The sequence below is a fragment of the Arvicola amphibius genome, chromosome X (genome assembly GCF_903992535.2).
Source record: "Arvicola amphibius chromosome X, mArvAmp1.2, whole genome shotgun sequence".
Lineage (NCBI taxonomy): Eukaryota > Metazoa > Chordata > Mammalia > Rodentia > Cricetidae > Arvicola > Arvicola amphibius.
In genome coordinates, this window is record NC_052065.1 from 5,675,046 (window position 1) to 5,698,800 (window position 23,755).

Consider the following 23,755-nt stretch of genomic DNA (forward strand, 5'->3'; position numbering starts at 1 on the left):
GTTTTACTTTTTAAAAAGATTTATTTTTATTTTATGTTTATGAGCGTTTTGCCTGCTTGTATATGTGCACACCATGGTACATGCAGAGGCAAGAAGAGGGTGTTAAATCCCCTGGAATTAGGGTAATAGGCGGTTGTGAGCTACCTGACATGGGGTACTGAGAACAAAATCGGGATCCTCTGCAAGAGCAGTAAGTGCCCGTAACCACCGAGCCATCTCTCTGTCTTACATTTTTCTTACAATGGATTTGTCTGATTATGAATCTAGACATCGTTTATATATTGCATTTGATTGACAATGACTCTTAAGTCTCTTTTTAATACTGTTTTTTCCTCTTCTGGTAGATTAAGAATAAAATCAAGAAAGGAATTGACTATACTTTTGTATGAGATTTTTCTGGCACAGTTCTTAAGTAGTTGACACATTTGAAAAGGGAAAAAGAAATCTTAGAGTACTTGTCCTTTGAGCAGAACAAATGCATATATACACAAACATCTTAACTTAGATGTTTATGATCTCATAACATTTTTCAGGAGAAACAGCACGGGTGACCGTGAGAAGGCTCTTCAGGTCATGCTTCAAGTTCTGCAAAACTGTGATCACCCAGCTCCTGACATGTTTTGCCTGTGTGGGAGGATCTATAAGGACATCTTCCTGGATTCAGGCTGTGAAGAGGATGCAAGCAGAGACAGTGCCATTGAGTGGTAAAGAGCACACACAGTGCGGCATAGAGCAGAACCATGTGGGCTAAATAGCCAGGGCTTTCCCTAGTGCATATATATGCTTGCCAACTGACAGTGAAATCTATTGCAATATATGTGGTCTAGGGATGTTCACATTTCTGGTTCTGAGAGAAAGCTGTGAGAAATGGGTTCCTGCTGTTGTTTATGCTTATCCCATTCGTTTACTCATTCGGGAGAAAGGAGGCTTCATGTGCTTCTGCCAGTTGCCCTTTCCAGAATTGTGTCTACCACCATTGAGTATCATCCTCCCAGTGAGCTATTCATGTCTGCCTGTGTTTGTTCAACAAATGTTTATTCAAGGCTTATTTTGTACTAGACACTGTATGGGAGATGCAGACACAACAGTCATGAATCCTTATCTTTAGGGACCTTGCCTTGCTGGTAAGAGAAGTCAGCAAGCAAATAAAATCTATAGGATATCAACTTATGGTGAAGGCTTGAGGGGGGAGTTAAGCAGAGAGGGAGGGTAAAAAGGCTAAGAGAGTGTTCTGAAATTTTATTTTATTTTGGGGGTGATAGGGATCAAACCCAAGACCTTGTGCATACTAGGAAAGTGCTCTGTTACTGAGCAATAGTTCAGCCCCTTGTTTGTGCTTTTAAATAGGATAGGATCAGTAGAGATACGAAGGTAGTGAAGGCGTCACAGATAACTATGAAGAAGTTGTTCCATTTAAGGGGAAAAGCAAGGGCAAAGATACTGGGGAGGAAGTAAAATAATCATCTTTATGTTTCATTCCATTGCTCTTCTTTTGCCTAATCCATACTGTCATTGTGTCCAGCATACTTTGCCCTTGTTCTTCCCCAAATGTTAAAAGCTTCACATTCTTACTATTTTATTTTTTGGAGGCTTGTGATTCTGTGGGATTTTGAGGCAGTTCCCATCCTGGTCCTCACTCCTGAAGTTGCTATCAGCTTGAGGGTTAGGCGGGACTAGGAACCCTAAGATAGCCCCATGAATATTTGGCAGCTGATGTTTAAAGTGAAGGTAGGAGCTACAAGGCCTGCTGAGGCTAATTTTCAGGAACTCACTTGAACTCACTTGTGTCACATTTTGTGAAAATAAGTCATGTGGCCTACCAAAAGCAAAAGGGTAGAGAGAGATGCTGTATCTCGGCCACCTAATTTCTATGCGCACAAATTTTTCTGAGATTCCCAACCACTTCCATACATTAGGACCCGTAGAGAGGGACATCTGCTCAACTTCCCTCTTAGACTGTGATCCCGCATCACCTGCTCTTCTTGCCCACTTGTTGGGTGACACTGATACTGAGTTCACTGCAAATCTCTTGCCTCAGCCTTGCAAGTATTGAGAACAGAGGCATGAACCTCCACCATGTTTAGCTTTGTTATAACTTTTCATTGTGATGAAAAACAATGGGAAGATCCAATAAGATGCATGAAATTTTAAAGTCTTAGAACAGGTTGGACTTCTGTTGAATAGCAATGATTTTCTTGCTGTCCTCTAGTCTGTGTGGTGGTACTTGTGTTATCCTCCAAAGTTCATAAAACCACATTGTAACTGACTAAATGATAGCTTTTCACTTTAAGAATTATTGTGTTACTAAATTCTCTTGTCACATAAATGAAAAGAAAATCACCCATAATTTGCAAATCCTTGGTATTCAACCCCATTGAATAAATTATTTTTCTTTATCATAGTAGCCATACTTGCTAATAGGATAAACATTTGTGTCTAGTAAAGAAGAAAGAGGAGAGTTAAAATGAAATTGTAAAGTTTTTCCTATAAAATGGCACACTTAAGAGTGTGTCTTATTCCCTATCCTAATATGGTAAATTCCCTACTGCTCAGCTCCCCTGCACATTTGCATTGATAGCCATTTAGGATCTGCTATTCAGACAGTATCCTCATACATGAAGAAGTGATTCACTATTGTGATAATGTAAGCAAGCAAGCAAATGGCATGTAGAGAAATAACCCATGATTGATGCTAGTGCTATAAAATAAAAATACCCAATATACACTGAGGAATTTAACTTAAAATGAGACTTAGATATCAAATAATCATTTTGGAGGATTGTAATGGAGTTTAAATTTCTTTTGTATGTTTTCATTTTATTTCCTTATTTATATAGTCAATACAAGCTTCTATAATCAAAATATCTTAGGAGAAAAACTAAAAAGTTCTTAGTGTAAATTACTGTGTTGCTGTTACATTTTTAAAACTTTGATGCTGTATGTACCTGTTCATCCGGATTAGGGGGAGGGAACTATAAAACATTAGAGTAATAAGTATTTTCATGAAAAGATCATTTGTATTATTGTGTGCACATTTCATTCTAAATCAATAACTTAATGTAATAAGAATTTGGTGGTTCTATAATTATAGGTATCGCAAAGGGTTTGAACTCCAGTCATCTCTTTATTCGGGAATTAACCTTGCAGTTTTACTGATAGTTGCTGGACAGCAGTTTGAAACTTCGATGGAACTAAGGAAAATAGGTAAAGCTGTTCATTATTGCAGGTATTTATGATTTATTTATACAAGTTGAGCATTAAAAAGTTCTGTTCAACTTATCTTTAATCCCAGCACTCAGAAGGCAGAGGTGGGTAGATCTCCTTGAGGTTGGGACCTATTCTACATAATGACTTCCAGAGAGCCTGGCCTACACAACAAGACGTGTGTGTGTGTGTGTGTGTGTGTGTGTGTGTGTGTGTTCAAATAACTAATGCTGCTTTTCAGTTACTTTACAATAGCAAACCTGACATAGCAGCCAAATAAAATGCCTATTCATCCTTTTCCTAAATTCTTGTTTGCTATGGCTGAACTAGAAAGATTTGTTTCATGATGTCAAAACTCCAATTCTTAAGGTGTCCGGCTGAACAGTTTATTGGGAAGAAAGGGGAGCCTGGAGAAAATGAACAATTACTGGGATGTAGGTCAGTTCTTCACCGTCAGCATGTTGGCAAGCGATATTGGGAAGGCTGTCCAGGCAGCAGAGAGATTGTTCAAACTGAAGCCCCCAGTCTGGTAAGTCCCATCTGTGCCTAGTAATCTCATGTCTCCATATCTGAACCTGTTCTAAATGTCTCATTCAAGGAGAAAATGTTAAAAACCAGCAGAACAACAACTGCTGTTTCTTTTGTAATGTTTCTTCATTAAAGCAACTAAGACAGACATAACAGCTCTGAGGGGTCATTGCTTTTATGTGTAGGCTGGAAGAGAGAGATGTGTGCTCACCTGGAAAGTATCCTTGTGTGCTCTGTCCCTGAGACTAGACTGTCAGTCGTCTTGACTTCTTTTAGATTGTCTTCAAGAGCAAAATGCTGTTTAATACTAGTATGTGTATGCTTTTGTGATAAAGCACATAGTAAAAATGAAAAAGAACCTCAAGAAAATGATGTTCCTGGGCTGGCAACACTCAGTAGTCTGCTGGCCATGTTGACTTGGCGGTGATGTAGGGTCTTTTGATGACCTTCATTGAGGGTGTTGGCATCCTCTTCACTTGCTATACTGCCTGGCTGTTCCACAGTATAACCCCCATTCCTATAGAAGCCCAGCCAGGTAATCCTTTTAAAGGACCTCTGGCCCTAGGTTATCCTAGACCAGCATGAGCACTGAGGAAGACATTGCCTGCCACTGCCATTGTGGGAGCTGATCCTCAGTTTTTTTCCAGATGTTCTTATCTCCAAGGAAGTACTGACTCCTACATAGCCATGAGACCCTCCAGAGAGGGCTTCTGGTCTACCCCCCCTTTTTTGTCTCTTGGGTTCCTGAGTTGACTAACAGTGCCCAGTACCCAAAAGCCAGAGTGATGATTAGGATTTACCGGAAGGACTTAAAGAACTCAGAAATGTTATTATACTCACTTTTATGGCTTGTTACAATGAAATGTGTCTAGAGGAGATTATATACATTTCCCAATTCCCATCTCTCAGTGGAATAGTATACATGGTGCATAATTCTCCCATCACTGATATCTGACATTGGGTGTGAAATGTTGTCAGCTAGGAAAGTTCAGTAAACCTTGATGGCAGCTTTGCAGCTTTTTTATTAGAGTTAATTATGTAGGTATAAAGTGTTCATGTGTCTACTCTTAATATCAGTCTTCAGCTTCTCCAGAGGTCATACTGATATGGTACATGGGCCAAGGCTTCCACCATATTGTTAGTGCAGACTAACTAATGGCCTAAGGCCCCTGGAAAACACATTCTTAGCAGACAAAATATTCCAGAGCTTAGAACAGTATTAGTATCTAGACTAGAGCCAGACATATATGTGGAATGTGTCGATTTTGAATGCTTAAGGCCTGGTAAGCACCCAGACAAATAATCTAGAGTCTTAACTGGTCTACTTTTCTAGATTACTCCAAACTTTATCTTCAAAGAACCAAATAATACAATGATGCTTTCATATTAACCATCCATATTTAGTACAAGAGAGGTTGTAACCACCATTGCCTAACAACTGTATTTCCAAATACTCAGTTTGCTTGACAACAGCAAATTGGGCAGAATCAAGATGTCCTGACATGAAAGTCTACCTGATCAGATTATTATTTTTTAAGTAAAACACAACAAGTTTAGATAAGCAGTTGCTGGAATTGAGGGAGAGTATGGGTACAGGGAGGAAGTAGTTAATACTAAAGGACAACACCATGAGGCGTGGTGGCTTATAGCGATGGACATGAGCTCTACCTTGACTGTATCAAGGGCAGTATTTGATTTTAATACTATACTATGATTTTGATTGTGATACTATACTATAGATTTGCAAGATATTGTCCTTAGAGCATACTGAATCAAGGACACACAGGTTTCAGTATACTATTTCTAAAAATACCTTAAAACAGAAAGGTTACTTAATTTTTTAAAAAAATGAATTTGACATATTGGCATTTTGTAATTGCATTTTCTGTTGAACTAATTGCTTTCGTTTTCTAAAATAGCTATCACATGCTTTTCTCTACAATTAGATGTCGTGCTCATGTTTGCTCTTAACCACAAAGGCAAGAAACGGATAGTATGTACTAAAATGGGGGTGTTAGTAAAAAGCTGTCTTTTAGAATTTTGTTGGACTGATTTTGCCTGTTCTTTGCATTTCTTCTGACTAGTTATGTGGTTGCTCGGTGACTTTATGAAGAGCTTGTGACAAATACGAATTGAAGTACATAAGGCATTGTTTGGGGAGGTTTCTTTTAAAGGGATTAGAATTGCTTTCAGTTTCTTTAGGAATCTAATTTATGAGGTTTGTGATTTTCCCCCCCAGGTACCTGCGGTCGTTAGTTCAGAACTTGCTGTTAATTCAGCGCTTCAAGAAATCCATTACAGAACATTCACCCAGGCAGGAACTGCTTAACTTCTGGTTAGATATAATTTTTGAAGCAACAAATGAAGTTACTAATGGACTCAGATTTCCAGTAAGATATGCTAAATGGGGCGGGAGGGTTGTTCCTTTGCTGAGATCAAATCTAGGAACTGGAACATACTAGGCGAATATTCTACCACTGAGCAATACTGCTAGTCCCAATCTTTTAAGATAGGCCAAAGAGACTAGGGATTCATACTAAATAATTATTGAAAACTTTAAAAAGGAAGAAAACTGCAATTTATAATATTTGGATAATAGTCCTTTGTGGAATCAGCATGATAAGTTAATCTCTGGGGAAAAGGTGCCCATGTCGCTCAAATAGTGATTCTCAACTAAGTGTAATTTTGCTTTACTGAAGGGACATTTGGCAGAATTAGGACACATATTGGGCTGTAAGAGGTGATACTACTGATGTTAAAGTGGAAGGACGAGGAAATCTGCTAAATGTCTCCCAATAAGTAGAATAGCACCTCCTATACACACACACACACACACACACACACACAGAGAGAGAGAGAGAGAGAGAGAGAGAGAGGAGAGAGAGAGAGAGAGAGAGGGAGGGAGGGAGGGAGGGAGAGAGAGATTATCTGGTTCAAAGTTCAAAAATAGTAAGGCAAAAATGAAAAGATCTTGTTCTAAAAAATGTTATACATGGAATTTAAAGCTGTCTTTTTCTAAACTTTGGTTTGCCTCCAGGGCTACTAATTAATATTTAAAACTTTGTTGAGAAGGCAGAATTGCTTCTAGCATTTCATTTAGTTTTTGTTGCAGTTTTATGGGCATCTCATAAATTTTATAAGATATCTAAATATTCTAGAAATTGAATTTCAATAATTGTATTTCATATTTATGCCTTGATACTTTGTGGATATCGGTGATTTTAATAGGAATTTCATTAACTACTCAAAATGCAGTTATTGGGAATGATTATAATTATTTTGTTTGTAGGTAATACATTTTAAAATCTTGTTTTAATTGTAAAATGTTTCAAACTGGATAGGTACATATCAGTAAAGAAAGCAGACACTCATGGACGCTTTACTTACGTTTATCACACTAAACGTGTTGTTGCTCTGTTTGGGAGACTCATTTTCTCACCCTCTCGCTCCACCTACATCTCTATGTGCTCTCTTTCTCCCCCCTTCCCTTTCTTCCTTTCTGCTCTCCAGTATGATTAACCAATTAACTAATGTTTCTTGGAAACACCACTCACTTTTCATTTTCCTGCATATGTACATACTTGGTACTTGCTGGTCCCCCTGGCTACTTCCTTATTCCTCTCAGAAACAGTAACTTCCTTCTTTATTTCGTCACCTTCTCAAGAAGGCCTTTGTTTCCTCCATATATGATGAGGCCCAGCTTCCCCACTTCTGACAATACTCTTTTTGGAGTGTTGTGTGGCATTGGATTGGATAGCCTTGTGTATTCATTGTTCTGGGTGCCATGTTTGGAACAGAGCCCTCATACAGTCAGAGATTTATGTGCCATGCTACAGACCTGGTTCCTAGAGTCATGCTTGGCATAGTTGCTCCTTCACATTTGTTGAGTTCAAATTCTTCCACTTCCTCACTGGGCAGGGCCACCTGTTATAGATTGCTGTGTTTTGTAAAAATCTGCTCTTATTTTAGGTTCTGGTAATAGAGCCAACCAAAGTCTACCAGCCTTCTTACGTTTCTATCAACAATGAAGCTGAAGAAAGAACGGTTTCTTTATGGCATGTCTCACCCACAGAAATGGTAAGGGGAAAAATCATGAATGGCCCTCTCTTCATTCAATATGATTTCATCAACAATATGATTTTCAAATAGGACAGTTCATGTGGTAGTACTAGAAATAATAAGAACCCATGCAGAACCTCTAAATTATGAAACTGTGAAACTAATTACAGATGAAAGAAGAGAGCTTTTTTTGTATGTGGGCATGGAGGGCATGTGTGTATATATGTGTTTATGTATAATCAATATAAAACAAGTACAGTTGGGTTTTTTTAAAGTTAGATTATAAGGACCAGGTGGTGGTGGCACAGTCCTTTCATCCCAACACTCAGGAAGCAGAAGCAGGTGGGTCTCAATGAGTTCGAGGCCAGCCTGGTCTACAGAGCTCGTTCTAGGCCAGCCAGGACTGATAACACAGAGAAACTCTGTCTCCAAAAACAAACAAAAAAAAAACAGTCTTTAGGGAAGTAGATACAGAATATATAAAGTTCCTTCATGTTTTTCAACCCTTGTCCTAATTTCCACCCCCATCTCTAGTGATTTAGTAGATATCCCTGTATCCTTGTCCTAATTTCTATCCCCATCTCTAGTGATTTGGTGGATATCCCTGTATCCTTGTCCTAATTTCTATCCCCATCTCAAGTGATTTGGTGGATATCCCTGTATCCTTGCTCCAAACTCACTTGTATGTGCATAATACATGCACATATATTCCATAATTTACACACACAGACATATTATTATGTGGCAATACAAAATATATTTAGTTTTTTAAGTTTTATTTGTGTGTATTTATTTATATGTGTTCGTGTTTGTGCATATGTCATAACTTACATGTGAAAGTCAAAGACAACATTCAAGATGTGGTTCTCTCCTTCTTTGGGATTTGAGGATCAAATTTAGGTCATCTGGTTTGTGCAACAAGTGCTTTTATCTTGACCTAGCATATGTTTGCTGTTAAAACTTGTTTTTAAAGATTTCTATACATCATGGACAGTTTTTCACAAAACACACACATGCACACACACACACACCTGATTTTTAAAATGCCATATTTCTTAAGCTTTCTTATTGTATAGCATATTTTTTGGTCTAGGTGAACCTATTTTATTTCACCTTTTTCATTGATACCGAGTAAGATTCTTCCATTTCTCATCCTTGCCAGTGATCTTACAGATGCGCCTGCTTGACTCAAGAGTGTGTGTGTGTAGAGCTTTGATAGCTGCTATTCAAACTTCTGTAAGCTTACATTCATACTCACAATTACAATTGTCCATTATAAAGATTATAGAATGCTGAGCTGGGTCTTAAGGTCTATGGTAATAGAAGTATCTCCATCTGTTTATATAAAGTAGTTCATTGGGTTTTTTCTTCCGTAAATTCTGCACTAATGAAGCACGGCGCCTTTGACGAGCACATTAGATAGGTTTATTTGTTGTGCGTGTGTTTCCATGGAGTATAGGGGGACTTCTACCATTAGCTGAGCAAAGGAAGATTATTTTTCTCCCTGTTAGCAAAAATGATAATGATTGTTATCAGGTACAAACAAGAATTATTTTCACAAATAAAACACAACATTGTAAAGTAAAGAGGCTCAAACTCAAATTAGAAATGCCTTAGCAAATATAGGTCAAATCTCAAGCAAAGCCCAGCAATTTTGTCTAATGTTTAACTCTGGAGTAATGTTCTTGTTGAAAATACAGTTAACAATCATTAATGAGGATGAGATGCCTTGATGTGCTTGTATTTATCCTGCATAGTGTATATTAAATAACATGAGTGCAAAAGGGAGGTTATATATGTATATATATGTGCTCATACATATATAAATAATATATATAATGTATCGCTTGTACATATTTCTCATTTGAAGAGTGCACACAGTTTATTTTGCTTCATCTTCGTTTTTCTGAAATCTTGCCACTGAAGTACAGGTAGCACCCCTAATCTTAAAGTCCGAAATAGTCCAAGATCGGAAATTCTACTGTTACTAGTCAGAGAGCTTTGGATTTTGGAGCATTTCAGATTTCAGATATTTAGATCAGAGGTGCTCAACTATTAAAATCTATGGATATATTGCAAAATCTGAAACATTTCTGGGCCCCAATATTACAGACTGGGGAAAGTCGATCTTTATTAGATATACATGAAAACATGTTCAAATCATAAATGTATGCTGTGATGAATTTACAAGGTGAAAAGAAAGCACTTCAGAAGTCAGCATGCGTCAAGGAGTAGAATTCCAGTAAACCTGCCCCAGTTCCCTTAGGCAGACTTCTGCAAGCCACCTCCATGTCCTCAGGATGGAGACTCCTGTTCCAGTCTCTAAATCTGCTTGCTTTCTTTGTACCATGGCTGTTACTATCACTGTGGTAGAAACTTCAAACTTCAGACCTGTAGATTTGTAATTTCATTGATATAAATGTGAAATACCTCATATTTTGACAGATGTTGTAGAAAAACCTAATGCGATTAAAGCAAAATAGTTTTGATGTTATGGCATTCTATTAATTTGGCCTCCTTCATTTGAAATCCTGCGATGGTTACTGGCTCTTAAGTGAAATTTCCTTTGGTGCACGTTATCTCACTAATTGTAAATATCTTAGCTTTTTCTTAGTAAGAAATGGAAAAGAACTATTCAAAAAGAAAGTTTTCCTTGACAATAAAATGTTTTGTTATGTTCTTACACTTGTCAGAGGAAATAATCAAACAGGTAGAAATTTTGTTTTTCCGAGAGACACATTCTGCATTTGCCGTCATTACAATTTTGAAAATGTGCAGCTTTTGAAAGGCAAGAGCGAGTTGCCTGGAGTGAGATGGCATTTTTTTCTTCACAGTTCTATTTTCCCTTATGGCATATGTGTGGATGATGGGAAGAGAACACTCACGTACATGTATACAATTTCATGTAATGTCACTGCAAAATGAAATGAAATTCCTGGTTTATTAAGAATTCAAACTTATTGCAAGTATGAGGTAGTAGTATGCTGAGAAATGCTGACCATTTCTTGGAGTTCAGGCTGAGTTGTAGAGTTTCATTATTTCTGTGGTTTATTTAATCCCAAAGACCAATTTCCAAAAACTATAGGAAATCAAGTGAATTTTTTTTCTTATATAAAATTATTTTCTACAGTTATATGTTGGTGGTGTAGTCTGAAACTGTATTTTAGACATTTCCTTTATGGCCTAACTTTATGCGAAGTTTAAGAGCAAGGAATGGTAGTAGAGGAAAGGGACAGTTGTTTTGAAAGTTGAATCTTAATATATAATGGAACATGTTAGTTTTATTATCATGCTGTTAAAAAAACTACCCTTGATTTCAATATTTTAACATGATAAAATTTGTGTATGCCTCATGCCATATCCAGGCTAATAACAGAAGACCTCATACCATCTTGCAGCTGGAGAAAAGGAAGGTAGAAGATTGCTGTAGGAGCTTGGGGGTATTTTTTGTTTGTTTGTTTCCTAAGAAGGAGTTGGGCTTTTTATAGGGAAAAATGCTTTTTCATTTACTGTTTGAAAATAGGGTCTCACCCTTTAGCTCTAGATGGCTTGCTATGTAGACAAGGCCAGTCTTGAATCTGTGGCCATCTTTTGCTTGCTCAGTGCTGGGATTAGACTTGGGCCCCTGTGCTCAGCTTTCACAGAGGTTTGTATGGGCTTCTCAAACCTCATTGTAAGGACTCTGTCACATGGCCTCACCTAACTGCAAGAAAGACTGAAAGTGGGGTTAGCTTTGTGTCCAGGGGAAAAGGGAAGGAGATAAGGGAGTTTGTCAGTCTTCTCCAAATATTGTTACAAGCCACTCAACTGTGATGGGCTGTCCTAAGGCTATTTCAGAGTTTGCCTACTGTGTTGACAGAAGATGACAGACTACTCAGTGTGTGTTTTTCTGTGGGTAGTGTATGTATCTCAAATTATGCATCTCAAATTTACATTGTTTGCTCTAAACTGGATCAGAGACATAAATTTTCATATCTTAGAAAATGTTTTATGTGTTCCAAATTATGCGAAGTGTATGGCTCAAACCCCTAATCACTGTTGAAAACAAACTAGGAAAAATAAGTGACCATAAAATGAAACCAGAAATGACAGTTTATTGAGAAAATATAAGCTATTAACTTCTGTCTTTGATACTTGCAGAAACAAATCCATGAATGGAATTTTACACCCTCTTCTATTAAGGGAATAAGGTAAGAACATGAGAGAAAATATGCTTTCTGTTTAAATACAAATAATGGTGGTGTTTAATGTACTTTGATCCACTTATAAGATATGATGTATTAATTTTTGTTTTTAACAGAACCTAACAGACTATTTTCTTTATTGTTGTCCTATATGAAGTTCATAGTGTGATGCTAGGAAGGGCCTCTTGACTTATAATATGGTAACTTTTCTAATCCAGTAGAAGAAATGATTGGCTAGCAAACTTTAAAGAGTAGTTCTATCTCATGACTGAACAAAGAATATCCTTTTAGAGCCAAAACGTTCAAGTGCTTGTCACCATCATCACCCAAGGGCTCAAGTTAGGAGTTACTTGGCATCTAGTACTTGACAGAGCTCTGGAGGTAGGGGGACTGTTAATAGGGACATAGATGATGATATATTCCCAGGAAATATGCAACTTGATTTGGGGATCAGGAATGTCAAGCTTTCCTGGCTTACCCCAAGCCAGGTTAACATACCTTAGCTGCCCTATTAATGTGCCAGGATTCCAAAGGTGGGAGTTGCTATGAAGGAGATATGAGTTCTCTCTTTGATATGTGACATTGTAAAATCACTTGGCCTTTGTAGGTTTCTGCTTTTTCTGTTTTAATCAAATCAGGAGGTTAGACTGGAGTTTTCTGTTCTTTCTCTAAATATAAGGCTTAACTCCGAAGCCACTGAATGAAGGCCCTAGTTACCTTCACACCCAGCATAATCCTGTCCTGAATACAGTTGTGACTAGATGAAATAACAGTGTACTTGGATAATGCTGCCTAGAAACCGCAAGACAGTACAAACAGCATTTTCAAGACTATCTTAATGTGAAACAATGCTGTTCAAAAAGTTGCTGTGGCCTTCTATTTGTATCTCTTCAAAGAGATACCTCTAGCTGCCAATTCAGCGGGGATTTGCATAGGGCTGTGACTCAGACTTCAGGACTAGTGTAACATGACAGGCATGCTTTGAATCCTATGGTAGTTATTTTTTATGGATGAGTTTTTTCAAAACTGGCTCATTTATTACCTAGATTTAATTTGTTTTGAATCACCCCGAGCTGCTCCTGTTTTAATACATGTTCTTTGTGTCAACTACAGCATAAGAATAAGAAATGTTTGATTATATTGGGAAGCTAAAGCAAGAGAATCATGAGTTGGGAGTCCAGCTGAGGCTACATAGCCAGCTCAGCACCACCCTGAGCTGTACAGCAATACCTTGTCTCAAAACAGACAAACAAAAAAACAAAAAAAAAAAAACAGGTTCTGGATCAAAAGAAATGACAAACAAGGGCCAGATAAAGTGGGCTTCATTTGTTTAATGAGCTAATTGTATAGATGGTAAACTGACCCTGATTTCTCTGTAGTGCCACCTGGCAGAATGAGGCTCATATCACATTGACCCAATGTGAGTGAACTAACAGCACAATCTGTGAATAGATAAGAGTGTGATGACTTTCATTTGCTGGCTTTGTGTAAGCAAACTGAATATTGCTTGTTTGAAGCTCTGTAAGTCAGGTCTAGACATCAGGTGGAAGTAGACTTTCTCAAGTTTACGTTGCGTGACCATGAATACTGTGTCCTGATACTTTCTAAGTGTATTTTGAGGCTATAATTATTTCATGAATATCCTTATCTTTCTGTTTCTGTAAGATATGAGCTCCTAGAAGACAGAGATAATATTCTCTAACCTTTTCTGTTGTGCATGTTTCTTTGCCTGAACATAGAGGAATCTCTTGATACATGTTAAAGTCAATTGATAAATATATTGCAATATAGATGTCTGTAGCACGATTAATAAAATCCCAGAGACAGATATTGGGGTTCAACCTGAAGGTCAGAAAAGCAAAACAGCCAGACACTGGCTGTTACCTCTACCTCAATCAGAAATGGCAATCCTGCCTCCAGGAATCCTCAGAAGGAGAACGGACTGAGGGCTGTCTCCTCCTGTCTTATATTCCCTCTCTAGGGCTAGGATTAAAGGCATGCACCATTACAGCCTGGTTTCTATGGCAAACTAGTGTGGCTACTGGGATTAAAGGTGTGTGTCACACTGCCTGGTCTGTAAGGCTGACCAGTGGGCTGTTTTACTCTCTGATCTTCAGGCAAGCTTTATTTATTAAAATACAAATGAAATATCACTACAGATGTCTCTAATTTTAAATTTCATAGAGTAAGAAAAGGCAAATTGTGGAAGTATTTTCTAAAAGATGAATGAATCATTGGGCCTAGAGAGATGGCCAGGTTGGGTGGATCACAGTCACCAGCTCTGTATCTCTAGCTCTGAAAGATCCCACAGCTTCTGCTGGTCTCTGCAGAACCTGCACACACAGGCAATACACGTATGCATAATTAAAAATAAAAATACTTTTAAAATAATGATTAATAAAATCAGGAACTAAGAAAATTTAAGGTAGATTTTTAAAAGATTTTCTTTAAAAATTAAAATAAACATCATATATTTTTGTTGTTATTGTTTGTTTTTTTGAGACGTGGTCTCTCTGTGTCACACTGGCTGTCCTGGAACCTGCTCTGTAGACCAGGCTGTCCTCAAATTAAGGGATCCAACTGTCTCTGTCTTCTAGTGCTGAGATTAAAAGCATGTGCCATCACTTCTAGCTTTATATAAGCATTCTTATGTTTTGAAATTTTACAGCCTGTCCAAGTTTGATGAACGGTGTTGTTTTCTTTATGTCCATGATAATTCTGATGACTTTCAAATCTACTTTTCCACTGAAGATCGGTGTAATAGGTGAGTTATAGCTAATTTAGGTGCAGCATATTTATGAGATGATCTTAGAAGATCTTTGTTGTAAAAATGTTTATAACTGTACTGTTTTACAGCACTGAGGTATAATCCACATACATTCCAACCATCCAGAGTACACAAGCTAATGATATTAATGTAGTTCCAGACTTGTTACAAACCAATCACAATATGAGGATATTTTCGGTATTCCTAAAGGAAACCTAGTAGCAGTTAATATTCACTTACCATTTCTCCTAACCTCCCCCTCTATAACCTTAGCCCCTATACATACTACTACCAACCAATTTCTATGAATTTGTCCATTTTGGACATTTGTATTCATGTTGTGATATAATATGTGGACTTTCATGCCTGGTCTTCTTCTCAGTAGCATCTAGTTTTCAAGAGTCCTTCCATGGCATCCCAGAATCAGTACTTTGATGCTTTGCGGTGCTGTAGTAGCAGTACTCCCTTGTATATCTAATGGTGCATATTATTTGTATGCTCAACAGTTGCTGGTCATGTGGGATGTTCTATCTTTGAGTTATTGCAAATTTTGCTTCCGTGTACATCCATGTACAGATTTTGTGAGTACACAAGCTTGTAGATTTTGGGCATCAAAATACTGATTTTAAAGTAACTTTTCTCCCACTTTACATTACCATTAGCAATATGGGAAGGTTCAATTTCTCTACCTCCCTGTCTTCATTGTTTGTTCTTTTAGTTCTAGCTATTATAATTGATATTTGTTTGAATTGCATTGTGTGTTTGGTTTGCATTTCCCTAATGACAAATGATTCTAGTTATCTTTTCATATGGTGACTGGACACTTTGGTATCCTCTTTAAAGAAATGTGTGTTCAATTCCTTTGCCCCAATATTGAAAAACTACAGAAAGTCTCAATAAAGTAGAAATAATTTCCAACATGTTTTATACAGAATTCTCAGTGATACCATTTTTCTATAGTCATATTATATTGTTTCTATATGCATGATTTTTCTCTAAATAATGAGAGTAAGCCATAGAGATAATGCTGCATTGCCTCTAAGTATTGCAGTATATTTCCTAAACGGGAATATTCACTTATATACTTACTATAGTTTACATAATTGGGAATTAAGATTGCATGGGTTTATATTCTAGTACAAATTTCATTTATTTTCCTCCTAATGTTTTTTATACCAAAACAAGGTATTTTATTTTGGTTTGCAGTCCAGTCTATGATCATGTGCTGCATTTAGTTGCCATCTCTGTATTAAAGTCTTCTCTCACCTTGAAGATTTAATACTTTCAGAGCGCACAGGCATTATATGTTGTAGTCTTTTAACGTGAGGGTTTTGTTTGCTGTTTCCCTCATGATTATATGTGCATTATGTATATGAAGTAGGAAAAAAGATACTATATTACTTAGTAACTCATATCAAAGGATACTCATTGTCCTAGGGTTTCTATTACTGTGAATAGACACCATGACCACAGCAACTCTTATAAAGAAAAACACTTAATTGAGGTGGTGGCTTACAGTTTCAGAGGTTCAGTTCATTATCATGGTAGGACATGATGGCATGCAGGCAGACATGGTGCTAGACAGGTAACAAAGATCTGTAGGCAACAGGAAGTTGTCTGTCTCACTGTGTGTATCCTGAGCATATATGATACCTCAAAGCCCGCCTCCACAGTAATACACTTCCTCCAACAAAACCACACCTACTCCAATAAGGCCACTCCTAATAGTGTCACTCCCTTTGGAAACCATTTTCTTTCAAACTATCACAGTCAATATTATTACTCATGATGTTATCTTGGATCAGCTAGTGAAATTGATGTTTGTCTAATTTTAGTTGGGTTATTTGTCTGTTGTTATTTATTATTGTTATTATTTATTAACTTGTATATTCTCCATACATACCCAGATACATTTATAAGACCTTCTTCCATTCTTTGGTGGTTTTTTCATACACTAATAGTATTACTTATAACAGAACATTTTAATTATTAGGTTTATCCATTTTTGTCATCTGACATTTGTGTTTATGCTTAAGGTTTTAGGGGCTGGAGATGGCTCCAGCAGTTTCGAGTACTTACAGAGAATCCACACAAGCAGTTCACAATCACCTGTAACATCACATGCAGGGGATCCATTGCCCTCTTCTGGCCACCATGATCACTGCACACACATGGTATAGTACTGATTAGCAGGCACATAAACACACATAAATAAAATCGAAATTTAAATAAAAAGTGTTTTGCCTAATTCGAGGTACTCTATGGTTATTTATTATAGAATTTATTTTTATAGAAATGTTCTGTGGTTCTATAAATTTAATAGGTTTGGCTGTCATATTTAGATATCTGGTGCATTTTAATTCATTTTACTTATTGTTGGGGGCATGCCAAGGTACTCACATTGCAGTGAAAAGCCAACTTGCTAGAATAGGTTTTCTCCTTCTTGTATGTGGATCCCAGGAATTAAACTTAGGTCTTTAGGTCTGGCAGCAAGCGACTTTACCCACTGAGTTATGTCACCATCCCTTTAATTAATTTTTAATATACTATAAGATAGGAATATAACTGAACTTTTGTGTGTGGTACTTAATTGTCCCAATACCATTTGTTGAAAAGAATATTCTTTTCTCCATCAAATAATCTTGGCACTCTTATAAATGAGTTGGCCCTCTAAATTTATAGACTTCTATTTCATTGATCTACATATCTATCCTAACTAAATATAGCCTAGTATCCATTGATCATATTTTTCTTTCTTTTTTAGTGATTTATTCTTATCATATGTGCATTTGTGTCTTGTCTGCTTGTATGTCTATGTGAGGATATTGGATCCCCTGGAACTAGAATTCCAGGCAGTTGTGAGCTGCCATGTGGGTGCTGGGAATTTAAAACAGGTTCCCTGGAAGAGCAGCCAGTGCTCTGAATCACTGAGCCATCTCTCCAGCCCCTGATCATCTTTTTCTATCCCTCGCTGTCCTCTGCTGTCTTCCTCCTTTGGTAATCATCACTCTATTCTGACCTGAAATTAGTCTGTCAAAGGAACATCTGTACTCCCAAGTGTATCTCAGCACTTAATAGCCAAAAATGGAAACAGTTTAAGTGTCTATCAGCTGATAAGTGGATAAAGAAATGTGGTACCTATATAGAAAATATAGTTAACTCTAGTCTATGGCGGGAACCTACAAAAAGAAGCCTTCAGTTCACTAGAAGTGAAACTGTTCTTGTTGTATTTTACATATGTGCTACATTAAGAGAGGTACTTTAGTCTCAGGTAACCAACTAGTTAGTTGATAGAGATACTTCCTGAAGGGGACTTACATATCGCATATGTTTTGAACTAGATTAGGGAATCACTAAAGTACCATGTCAAACCAAGAATAGAACGATTGTTCCATAACTTGTTTATTTTATGTTTCAGTATAATGTAATACAATAAGGTAAGTTAACATAAGGGGAAAGAGCATTCCTGATGGGTGGTATTCTGTGACATTTGCTGTTCTAGGTTTTGCTCTTTGGTCAAAGAGATGCTAAACAATGGAGTGGGCAGTACAGTGGAGTTGGAGGGAGAGACGGATGGAGACACCTTAGAGGTAAATCACAGAAGATCCAGAACTAGGAAAACATCCTTTAATATACATACACTGTTGGTGCTTAAAGAAAAAGTCTCAATTTTCATGTGATTCCTGTATTAAACATAGTTAAAGATACCTTTGAAACCAGCCAGACATCATTGTCCATGGTCTCAGAAATAAGTTTAAAGTGTCTATAGAATAATCTTATGATCATAGGATCCTGTCAGTCAGAATATTAAGAAAAATAGCCATGGGTACATTAAAGTTTTCTTTTATGCATAACTATGCAAGTATATTTTTCTAATTAATATACTTATGAGACTCCAAGAGAGATATTTGAACAAGCTGGAAACCAATTTTTGCCTAGATGGACTTAGTTATATCTATTGCACATGGTATATTAACTGTATCCAGTGTATCAGGTGGAATCACTTGAGGAAAGTGACCTTATCATAACTCATTGGACAGCCCAAGTTGTCCCCGATTGACTACATCATTTATTTGTATTTAATCTTGCAGTCATTCGGATTTGTCACTAATTCAAGTTCTCCAGTAATTACAATTTCTTGAAAATTTTATTATATTTTGAAGTCAGACTGAATTAATTCTTAAGGTTTTCTTCAACAAGTATCGAAAGGGTTCATTTAGTTATTGGGTCAGGTACAAGAATTATTAGCTGACAATCAAAAGTGTATTGCAGAAGTGAAGTGAGTGATTCCTGTAAAGACAACAGGTATCGAAGGGAGAAGCTGTGAAATAAGTCTGTCAGACAGTGAGGACCCTTTAAGTCAGCTTAATTGTGTATTGATTGTCATGAACACCCTATAGGAAGGAATTACGGATTAGTGTATAAATTGCTCTGGGGTAAGTACAAACAGTGAGGACATGGCCAAACCCCAGAATACTCATTGCTTTGCCTCTCTGTTTTAACATAGAGTTGCTTAGACTACTGTCATCTTTGTTTTAATAATTACATAAATTTTAATAAATTAAATTTAATAAATTTAAATGTAGCTGCATGAAGTGGCTATTATACTTGTCATTTTTCATTTTGCTGTGTATGTGCATGCTATGTGTGGAAGTCAAGGGATAACTCTTGGACTTAATTCTCTCCTTTCTATGGCATTTGGGGGGTTGAACTCAGGTCACCAGGCTTGCGTGGTAAGCATGATACCAACTGAGCATCTCACTGGCTTCTTTTGCTTTGTAAGACAGGTTTTTTTTCCTTTGTAGTCCAGATAACCCTGAGCTCTCATGAACTTCCTGTCTTAGCCTCCTGAGTGCTGGAATGTGGCATGTGCTACCACATCAGGCAGGGTCACAACAGGTTTTTATGAGAAGACAGATGAAATGGACTAACAGTTTATCTTAATTGTAAAATGTATTTGCAACATGTGCTAGATCTAGATGACTGAAAGGGAGTCCTCCCAACATGCATATACAATATTAAGATGTTAACATTGATTGACTTTTAATTCTTTCCTGGGCTATTGAGAGAGGTTTGTTTGCTGACAAGTTGATAAGCGATCATGCAGGAAGATACTGATTTGTGGTATTTAACATGCTTAGAAAGTTTTAAATTGCAGCATTAAAATGGTGGAAAATCTCAAAAAGGTAAGCCAGGTAATATACAGGTGAGTCTTATTTTTACTTTTCTGAAATTACATTTTATTAAGTCATTCTATAAATACATAAACAGATGAGAATAATTGTTAAATTAAAAGTATATAGCCTAAGAACCATATTTTGCTTGGCACTCAAATAATGCTTTGTAATTATGAAAACTTGTTAGATAAATTTGGGCTTCTTTCAATAAGTTGTGTTTTGTCCTTTTTTTGTCCATTGTTTACCTTGTTTAGTATGAATATGACCATGATGAGGAAATGGGGAGAGAGTTGTCTTGGGGAAAGCTCCTATGGGCTTGTGTATGCTGGCCGAGATCTCAGTAATCAAAGTACGAATAGCCATCAAGGAATCCCAGAGAAAGATAACAGGCAAGTTGGGACTGTCCTCCATTTCAGCAATCTGTATCCCAGCCTACCACTGATGGTGTAAGGATTTTAATCTATGTCCACAGATAGTGTGGCTACCTATGTTGTCAGAACTAGGATGATCATATATAAGGGTAATCTGCTTTTGTTCTTTATAAATATATTAAGAAAATCAACTACTTAAAAGTTTATAAGACTATCATACTTCAAAAGAAATTGTATTCTTCCCACAACTATGTCTGAAAATTTACTTTTTATGCAACTATTGGAAAATATTTTAAAATGTGACTGAGAAATTTTTTTCTCTTTGATTTTCAGTGGCTGGGGATAGAAACCCAGGTCCTCGGCATACTAGGCAAGGCACTCTACCACTGAGCTACATCTCCAGCCTTGATTGAGTGCTCTTAAAATTTACACTGTAACAATTGAAAATGGCTATGATTTGTCTGGATATATCATTACAGAACTTAAATGCAGTGAAAACTCAGAGTTTCACAATACAAATTTTGTTATAACTGTGGTCTCAACCTTACCATAGATTTGGAGCTATTTTCTACCCTCAGTATTACAACTTAGCAATTTTATTATCACATTTTTGAATTTTTTTAACATTAGATTTTGATCATATTCTTTGTCCTCTCCTGTAGAAGGAGCAGCGGGCAGACCTGCTTTCATCCGCCCGGCTCCGCATAGCTAGCTTAGCCCGTAAATAACCACACAAATTGTATTCATTTAAAAACTGCTTGGCCATTAGCTCTAGCCTCGTTACTGGCTAACTCTCACATCTTGATTAACCCATATTTAGTAATCTGTGTAGCACCATGAGGTGGTGGCTTACCCAGAAGATTCTAGCCTGCATCCATCTTGGAGAGAATCATGGCGACTCCCTGAAGTGTCTGCCTCACTGCCTTCTTCCCAGCATTGTTCTGTCTACTCCGCCTACCTAAATTCTGCCCTATCATGCCAAGCAGTTTTCTTTATTAACCAATGAAACAACAGATAGACAGATGACACTCCCACATCACTCTCCCAAGTCCTCCCAGATCCACCCCCTATTTCCCTACCCATCCAACTTCATGTTCTTAGTTTACTTTATTTTAAATTTAAACCTCATCTAAATCTAAACAAAAACACAGCAGTGCTTACTGTTGAGTGATTCTGTAGAGAATGTATGTACACAATCATGACCCCAACAGAAATAATCATGGGCCATAGACATATCTACCATAGTAGGCAGTGTTGCCTCCAACTCTAGGTGCTAATGCTCTGGGATTGTGAATTGTAGGCTGGTTTTCTTTGCTTCATGTCTAAAAGCCATTTATGAGTGAATACATATTTTTCTTTCTGGGTCTGGGTTACCTCAATATGACATTTTCTAGATTTATCCATTTGCCTACAAATTTCAAGATGTCATTTTTTTTCCCATTGTGTAAATGTGCCACATCTTCTTTATCCATTCTTCAGTCAAGGGACGTTTAGCTTGTTTCCAGGTTCTGGTTATGACAAATAATGCTGCTATGAGCATAATTGAGCACATGTCCTTGTGGTACAATTGAGCATCCTTTGGATATATACCCAAAAGTGGTATTGCTGGGTCTTGAGGAAGGTTGTTTTATAATTTTCTGAGAAATCGCCACACTGACATCCTAAGGGGTTGTACCAGCTTGCACTCCCACCAGCAATAAAGGAGTGTTCCCTTTACCCCTTATCCTCTCCAGCATAAGTTGTCATCAGTGTTTTTGATCTTGGCCAAATTTACAGGTGTAAGATGGAATCTCAGAGTTGTTTTGATTTGCATTTCTCTGATGGCTAATGATGCTGAACATTTCCATAAGTGTTTTTCAACCATTTTTAGATTCCTCTGTTGAGAGTTTTTTGTTTAGGTCTGTACTCCATTTTTTATTGGATTATTTGTTCTTTTTGGCGTCCAATTTCTTGAGTTCTTTGTATATTTTGGAGATCAGCCCTCTATCTGATGTGGAGTTGGTGAAGATCTTTTCCCATTCTGTAGGCTGCCATTTGTCTTGTTGACTGTCCTTTTCCTTAAAGAAGCTTTTCAGTTTCAGGAGGTCCCATTTATTAATTGTTTCTCTCAGTGTCTGTGCTACTGGGGTTATATTCAGGAAGTGGTCTTCTGTGCCAATGTGTACAAGTGTACTTCCCACTTTCTCTCCTATGAGGGTCAGTGTGGTCGGATTTATATTGAGGTCTTTGATTCATTTGGACTTGAGCTTTATGCATGGTGATAGATATGGGCCTATTTTCATTCTTCTACGTGTTGATATCCAGTTATACCAGCACCATTTGTTAACTATGCTTTCTTTTTTCCATTTGGTATTTTTTGCTTCTTTGTCAAAAATCAGGTGTTCAAAGATGTGTGGATTGATATCCATGTCTTCGATTCCATTCCATTGGTCCTGATGTCTGTTTTTATGCCAATACCAGGCTGTTTTCAGTACTGTAGCTCTGTAGTAGAGTTTGAAGTCAGGGATTGTGATGCCTCCACAAGTTCCTTTATTGTACAGAATTGTTTTGTCTATCCTGGGTTTTTTGCTTTTCCATATAAAGTTGAGTATTGTTCTTTCAAGATCTGTGAAGAATTTTGCTGGGATTTTGATGGGCATTGCATTGAATCTATAGATTGCTTTTGGTAAGATTGCCATTTTTACTATGTTAATTCTGCCTACCCATAAGCATGGAAGATTTTTCCATTTTCTTGTGTCTTATTCAATTTCTTCAAAGGTTTAAAGTTCTTTTCATACAGGTCTTCCACTTGTTTGGTTAGAGTTACTCCAAGATATTTTGTGATTTGTGGCTATTGTGAAGGGTGATGTTTCTCTGATTTCTTTCTCAGCCCATTTATCATCTGTGTAAAGGAGGGCTACTGATTTTTTCAAGTTAATCTTATATCCTGCTACATGACTTGTCAGGGACCAGCCTCGACAAAACACCACTTTCCAGGATCAGTGCGTGGAGATTTAGAAAAATTAGTAAAGAATACGAGGATGCATGAAAAACAGTAAAACAGAAACCATAGAATAGTACCGGGAGGGCATTCCAGTGAAAACAGAAATTGTCCATGTTTAATTTTCCATACACTTTTATACCCCAATACAAAAGGGAGACAAAGGCAACAAAAGACTTCTTTAACATGATACAAAGGACAACTTGAACAGTTAATTGCGTTAACATTTTGAGACATCAAGTCATTAGCATTGTTTAGGCAGTGAAGCCACCCTAGACCAAGTCTCCTAAATGCAGCCCTTTTCCAGGTAACCGCCAATTAAAAAGAAGAAGCAAAAGCATGCTTGCATACCCTGACCATCTGTCAGGATGGAAATATGCTCACATTTTTTGGGCCTCCACAATTACTGAAGGTGTTTATGAGTTGTAGAAGTTCCTTGAGATAATTTTTGGGGTCGCTTATGTAAACTATCACATCATCAGCGA

General features: G+C 37.2%; 1 protein-coding gene across 1 annotated transcript in view; it reads left to right on the plus strand.

The window, feature by feature from the left end:
• Nucleotides 1–23,755, plus strand: part of Map3k15 (mitogen-activated protein kinase kinase kinase 15) — a 116,084-nt gene that overhangs the window by 64,871 nt on the left and 27,458 nt on the right. Inside the window, 11 exon segments of the mRNA XM_038316187.1 lie at nucleotides 534–704; nucleotides 3,092–3,204; nucleotides 3,574–3,733; nucleotides 5,972–6,122; nucleotides 7,702–7,809; nucleotides 11,932–11,981; nucleotides 14,644–14,739; nucleotides 18,245–18,332; nucleotides 20,174–20,191; nucleotides 20,194–20,221; nucleotides 20,224–20,308. Of these exon segments, the coding sequence (XP_038172115.1) occupies nucleotides 534–704; nucleotides 3,092–3,204; nucleotides 3,574–3,733; nucleotides 5,972–6,122; nucleotides 7,702–7,809; nucleotides 11,932–11,981; nucleotides 14,644–14,739; nucleotides 18,245–18,332; nucleotides 20,174–20,191; nucleotides 20,194–20,221; nucleotides 20,224–20,308 (1,068 nt within the window).